The 7085-nt window shown below is 45.5% G+C and overlaps 1 protein-coding gene across 1 annotated transcript; it reads right to left on the bottom strand.

The window, feature by feature from the left end:
- Nucleotides 1-699: 699 nt before the first annotated feature.
- SIX3 (SIX homeobox 3) lies at nt 700-6082 on the bottom strand. Its single transcript, XM_073339106.2, has 2 exons — nt 5044-6082; nt 700-2473 (listed from the first exon to the last, which is right to left on the bottom strand). The coding sequence occupies exons 1-2, from the start codon at nt 5796-5798 to the stop codon at nt 2281-2283; spliced, it is 948 nt and encodes a 315-aa protein (XP_073195207.1). The 5' UTR covers nt 5799-6082; the 3' UTR covers nt 700-2280.
- Between the last annotated feature and the right edge of the window lie 1003 nt (nt 6083-7085).

The following is a 7085-nucleotide window of genomic DNA, read 5'->3' as shown; positions in this document are numbered from 1 at the left end:
TAATGTTCTTTGAATTAAATTCCAAACTATAGGGCATGGGCTTTTCTTTCTCCCCGTAAAACTTCCTTTTGGAATGTCTATAGTTTTCCCTAAAATTTCAGGAGCTTCCCATTCAACTAGCCCGGACCTTCAAATAGAGGAAAAAATGCAGCCAAAACAAAGTCAAATCGGAAGTCAAAATTAGTTCTGATATGGTCAAGAAATTCCAGGCACGTTTCGCACTAATCCTAATAAGTTTCAAAATTGTATTTTCAAGTAAAAACAAGTTTAGAATTCACCTCTTGTTAATTCACGGTTGAATAATCTGCCGAGGGCTAAGCAAAACTTTAATGCAAAAGGTGATGCTGGAATACTGTTAGTCATGCAAATAAAGGCTTCTTTCAGCACATTACAATATACTTAGGATTCAAGGGGAGGAGCTGAAACCTGATTAGGGAGAGTAGTTTATAGTTTTTGTTTTCATTTAAAGCTACAAACAAATACTAAAACATCTTAAATGCTCTCTGGAGAAACCTGCTAATCCCAATAGATGGGCAAAGTGATCATTTAGGCTCAGAGTTTTTTGAAAAAATGAAAAAATGCTTGAGCCGGTGGTGTGAAAGCAGGATTGAAAGGACATCACTGTGTCTTGGAAACAGATTCGGAGCAGTGGTTATATCAGCCCAAGGGGGCCAAGTTTGCCTATCCAAACGTGAAGTTTTCTTTTCCTTCCCCTTTACAGACACTGTTCATTTCACTAAGGCAGACATTTAATGAAAAGTGATTTTATATTATTTTTAAAATTAATTTTAAATGGGCGACAAACACAGCACTTTACTTCAAAACACATAGAAATTAAAACGAAAACCAGACAAAAAAGTCAAACGCGCCTCGCTGCTACATACACACGAGTAAATTCCAGATTCCACTGGCGTGCATTGCTAACCAGCCTGAGAGCTTCAGTAGATATAAACTTGAATAATTCACCGTGGCTCACCTAACCAAGCAAAGATTAAAAAATAATTTCTCCATTAGGACGTGGGGAGTAATATATAGATACAGATATATAATTTGCAATAGACAAAAACACCAACATCGCTGAATAGATAAGAAAATGGAATACTGTATTTGATTTAGAAAGTTTGTACATATAGATAAACACGCAGTGAAGGAAACAATAGTATAAGCGTCCTACGTGGAGTTTAAGAAGAGACCCCATAGCGGCTATGAAATACTCAAAATAGCTTTTGCATAAGATAACTACAGTTGCACTCTAAGCTGTTTTCTATCGCTGAGGTCCCTTTTTAAAACCTAGCAGGTCAGATCGTGACAGCTAAGTTTGTGCAAGGAACACCGAGTCAAGGAAAATAGAAAGGAGAGGAGCGAAAGAGAGATGGAGACAGAGAGAGCGAGGAAAAAAAGAAAGAAAAGAGCAAATATCATATACAGGCATTTCTACACATATATTACAAACTGGGGGAATGACCGCATCATTAAGATATACATAATTCATATAAAATTTTGAAATAAAAATAAAAATCTGTTACAGTCATAACTATTCTTTTTCCCACATTTATAACCAGCACCCACACAGGCAGTGACAGAAGGGGAGAAAAAAAGGTGCTTACGAATAAAATGATTGTCTGCTGAACAAAAAAACAGAAGATTGCATCTTGGCTGGACCATCACTTGGACTTAAAAACAGAGAGAGAGAGCGAGAGGGAGAGAGAGAGAGAAAGAGGGAGAGAACCAACAAAAAGGCGATAAACATTTGTTATTTCCCTCTTCAAGGAGTTCCTTTTTATTTTTTTTTAATTTTTATTGTTTTTATACAAATTCGATCGGAGTTTTTGTTTGTTTCTTTGTTTTTTGTTTTTTGTTTTTGTTTCTTTACTATAGAGAATATTTTTCCCAGATACAAATTTAATCATCAGCATCATCATTATCATGCAAGTGGGTGAAATGCGTCCATGGAAAAGCGCAAAGGAGAAATCGTGCTTGTCCTAAAAAGAATGCAATTGTCATTTTTTTTTAATATAATTATTATTATTCCCCCCGCTGCAACATCAGTGTCAGTGACTGTCTGTTGAAGTTTTAGCTCCATCTCTTGGTGGCGGCGGTGGCTGTCGATGGTGTCGATGGATTCTCTTTTTGTTTGTTTGTTTGCTATTGTTTATTTGTTTGCTTGGCGTTTCTCTTGCTGAGTGTGGGTCTGTGTGTCCTGATTCTGGGGCCGTTGGTCTGTTTGGTCTGGGTCGGGGAGAGGGTGCTCGGCTGGTTGGTTTGGATTGTTTGCCGGTATCATACATCACATTCCGAGTCGCTGGAGGTTACCGAAAGGATGGAGGTCCCCGTCTCGGCTCTTTCTGTCAAACTGGAGACGCTGGTGGTAGGACTGGCCGCCGTGGACGGAGACTCGGCCGAGTTGTGTGTAGGGCAGCCGGGCTCTGCCAGCGATCGCATGCCGCTCTGTCCTATGGCCTGGTGCTGGAGCCTGCATCGCACGGGGAGACAAAACAACGACACAGTCCTTCTGAGAGAGGAAGAGCGAGCCACAGGCGGCAGCAGGCGGCAGCTCCCCGCTTCCCCCAGCCCTTGCAAACACACCTCCCCAAACAAACAACTCACCAAACAAACAGCCTCCCTCCGCAACGGGCTCCAGCCGCATCCCCCCGCTTCCCTCTCGGGCTCGGAGCCCCACGCTTGGTCACCTTCTCATCTCAGCCTGCCTGGCTTTTTCATAGCGATCTGCAACCTACAGAGCGCTATCTGCCCGGGCACCGTGTACACACATGCATATGCATGCCTGTGTACACAGGCCATCAAGGTTCAATGGGTGAAACCCCCCCCCTTCTCTCAGTCTTGTTTTGGTAAAGCTGTCGGCCGTGAACTGCATTGCCTCGGCTTCCTGTCACCGCAGCTGCAGACAGCCTCTTGCAAGTGTTTCAAAACAGATCGGAGAAAGCCCACTTCAGATATGATCGGCTGAAGCTCAGATATAAATAGAGAGGTCCCAACTTTAGAAAAGCATGGAGATGGGGAACTAATTTATTGCGCCTGAGATTTCGTTTAAAATATCTCTCTTTGTCCCCCGCCCCCCCCTCCACCGCCACTAGTCCATTTTTCCACCAGACACCAGGGTACTGTGGGCCTAATCTAAACTAAGACAATATGTGTGCGTTTATCAAACGCACAGTGGATATGGAAAGCTACAAAGAGTGCTCTGGAGCAGAAAAGAATTGCAGGTGAAACTGACCTATCTTGTCTGCTTATATCTAGATACAGAACATTTTTTAAAACGTGTAAAGAAATACACTGGTGCTCTGGAGAAGGGGTGGGGGAAGCAACATCTCCCAAGTATTTAGCGACAAATCTAGAATGCATTTTTTCTATCCCTCTAAAAGGGAGAACGCTTTAATTTAAAGTCTGCTTCCGTTTTGAAAAAAAAAACAAGAAACTAAACAAAAGACTCCAAACTGCTGTCCCTCGCAATGTCACCGCACGGGAAGGCATTTGATTTCACACAGACAAAATAAATACAACCAAATACAAATCTTCAATTGCATCATCCTATTCTGACCATTCTCCTGCGCTTGGTTATTCGGTTCTAAATATAGAGGAAATCTAATTCAAGAATAAGGGGAAAGAAGCTAAAAGTCCTGAGCTGACCAGTCATTCACAACGCATAACAAACACTCCCAGTGTTGATCAAAACGCACCCCTCAGTCACCTGATTCCCCCCCCCCCCCCGAGCATTTCTTCATTTCAATGCCCGCAAAGAGCAGAGAAATGCATATCGTTCTAAAATTTCCAGTCATTTTAAAATTGTTTAATTTTGGCGTGTTTGGTTATTTTCTCCCATTACAATTCCTGGTGTATTCTTTCCGCTGTCAACAGCGTTCAGTCAACAAAAGCATCCGTACGCAACTTCTGTTTATTTACAGTACTTAGCTGCTCTGCCTTCCAGTTGATGGAAATCAAATAGTGAAGCAGTTGCCCTTTGTATTTTTTTCAGGACTCGGAATCACCAGTACCAACAGTACAATTCAAAGGAATTGGGGGGAAGGGGGGAGGGGGAGGCAATATAAAAAAGAACAGTAAGTTCTATTTACACACTTCCAGCCATAACTCTATGCAATTTTTTTAAATCTATCTTTAAAGCCGATTGAAAGGTCTATTTTAAATTTTAAAATAACGTATAAAAACTACGTTGAGACAAAACAGGAAATAGTTGAATTTAAGGTTGGCTTTAAGTGGACACTTTAAACACAAACGCACACACACAACACACACACTGTACTATCCGCACACAAAGAGCGAATCATCCCGTGTACACCTATAAATATAAAAGCGAAAGAAAATGCGCTTCAGTGCCTCCTTGCTTTCCCCTATTTTTCCTTCCTAGGCAAATTAGTTTGTGTGTTTTTTATAATTAATACGAACAACAGGAGAGCAGCTGCCTTCTTTGCAGAAGCACACTTTGAGTTATGATGTTTGTTTAAACTGTTTAGTGCGTGTGTGTGTAGGGGGAGGGGGGAGATTCCACTAAAATGTGCCAACACAAGTGACATTTTAAAACACACACACACACACACACACTCACACACCACGCTCAGTACTGGGTGGCTCCCCGTCACTTTTACCAATCCACAAGGAAAGGAGAGAACCTTCGCTGCACTCTGGGGAGGCCGTTTGCCACCCGAACAACACCCCCACGGGTTTGGAAAGAAGGAAAGTCTTTTTTAAAAAAAAAGAATAGACTCTTGGACACCCCGGGGACGAGTGTGTGCGTGCGAATAAACTTTGTTCGGGCAAGCGGCGAAGGCTTCCTGGTGCTGGGCTTCATAACAACTCCTTTGCCGGCTGCAGCTTTGCAGCTGGAGCAAGCAGATTGGTATGCAGGACTAGGCTTGGTTCTTTATGAATTATTATTCAAGATAAACAAACAAACTCCCCCGCCGCTGGGGCCCAAATAAAGAACTCCGGCAGCACTACCAAGCCTAGCAATCAGCCCAGCCCTGCCTCTCGCTCTCCTCCCAGGGTGGGGGTGCCGTGTGCACTGACCTGTTTTTAGCAGCGGCTGCTCTGTCTCTTTGCCTTCGGTTTTTGAACCAGTTGCCTACTTGCGTGGGGGTGAGGCCGGTGGCCTGCGCCAGTTCCCTTTTCTTGCTGGGGTTGGGGTAGGGGTCTTGCAGGTACCACTCCCTGAGGAGGCTGCGAGTCCTCTCCTTGAAGCAGTGCGTCTTCTGCTCTCCATCCCAGATGGTCCTGGGCAGCGGGAACTTCTTTCTCACCCTGTATTTATCAACCGGCCCTAGCGGGCGACCCCTCAGCTTCTCGGCCTCCTGGTAATGCGCTTCGAGCCACATGGCCTGCAACTTGCCGTGGGACTCCTTGGTGAATTTGTGGTTCTCCAGGATGTGATAGAGGTCTCGGAAGTTGCCGGTGTGGAAGGCCACCACCGCCCGGGCTCTGAGGATCGACTCGTGCTTGTTGATGGCCTCGCATGCCCCTGGCGCCACGGGCAGCGACCAGAGGAACCGCCCCAGCCGCTCTATGTCTCCGGTCTCCTCCAGCGTCTCGCAGACGCTGGCCACTTGTTCCGGGGAGAAGTTGAGTGTGGGCAGCTGAAACATTGACAACTCTTCTTGGGGTGCCCTGGAGCTGCCTCCGCCGCCGGGGCTGCAGCCCGTGCCGCCGCTGCCGCTGCCGCCGCCGCCGCTGCTGGCGAGAAGTAAGGAGCGGTGATGCGGGTCGGTGGTGAAGTTTGGCAAGAAGAAATGGGTGGGATAAAGCTCTAAAGGGGACCGGAAAACCATGGGATGACCTGAGAGAGGGGGAAATAAATCAAGGAGAAAAGAAAGCAAGGCAGGCAGAAGGGAGAGAAGGACACACACACCCCGCACGCATCCACACACGCACACACACACACAGCCACATAGAGACACACACACACACACACGCACGCACGCACGCACACACACACACACACACACACACACACACACCCCAACCCAGCACCGCCACCGAGTCAAGATTCAATGATTCAACAGCAATCGCCCTAATGACAACAGCCTCATAATATCTCCCCTAAATCCACAGTGAGTGCAGCATTGAAACATTTTGTTTCGCTTTTCTATTGGTCTTCTGAGTGTCGTTGTGGCGTTGCCATAGCACCCCCTGCCAATCACTGTCAGCCCTGCCAATCATTAGTGAGTACGTAAGAAAGGTTTTTACCACTTCGCGCAAATGCACAGGGGGAAGGGAGGCAGGGTGGTTAGTGGAAAAGGTTTTTTGGTTTTTTTTTTTTTTTTTTTTATCTTTTCAACTCTTAATCTCGGCACTTCCCCTTCTCTCCGTCTCTCCCCCTCCACACCCCTCCTAAATAAGGGATCAAATAATGCGAAAAGCAGTGTGCACATATTTGTTGAATGGGATGAGCAATTAGAGGGTGGAATATTATTGTGATCCTAACGAGCCTCGTTAAAGCTAAAGGAGATATGGGGGGAAAGTAAATGGGCCAGGCTGGGATACACGTTCGGATAAAGGGCTCCTAACTGAGACAATTTACACATGATTTGCACGTAGTTTCACTTCATTCTGCCTATCTGAACACTAATAGTGCCGAGGAAGAAAAGAAAGATGAGATCATTAGACCCATCCTCATGCCGGTGACCCTCCCAGAAGCGGCACACACAGTACGTTCTGGGTTTAGCTCTGGTTCCCTCCAGAATGTCTCCCCCGCCCTTCACTTAACAGGGTACCTGCTAAAATTCAAGTTTGACGGGATCTGCAGAGTCCCCTGCAGGGATGCAGTGCTGCCGGGAGCATCCGTGCTCTCAACGGGCCCTGTCTGCGGGCTTTAACTTAGAGAAAAGCATTTCGAATAACTGGCATGTTCAACCCTCTTCTGCCTTTCTTTTCCCAGCTAAATGCCTCTCTTTCCCTTAATGCCTTCTCTTCCTCTGCTTTCTTCTCCTTTTCGCTTTTCTCTCTGGTTTTTCTTTCATTCCGTCTTTTCCCATATCCCTCTTTTTTACCCTCTCATTTGTTTCTTTCTTCTCAGCTAGCCTCTCGCGTACGTGCCAGCCACCCTTTTAACATCT

This window comes from Lepidochelys kempii, chromosome 3, assembly GCF_965140285.1.
Source record: "Lepidochelys kempii isolate rLepKem1 chromosome 3, rLepKem1.hap1, whole genome shotgun sequence".
Taxonomy (NCBI): Eukaryota; Metazoa; Chordata; order Testudines; family Cheloniidae; genus Lepidochelys; species Lepidochelys kempii.
This window is presented reverse-complemented; position numbering and strand designations above follow the sequence as displayed.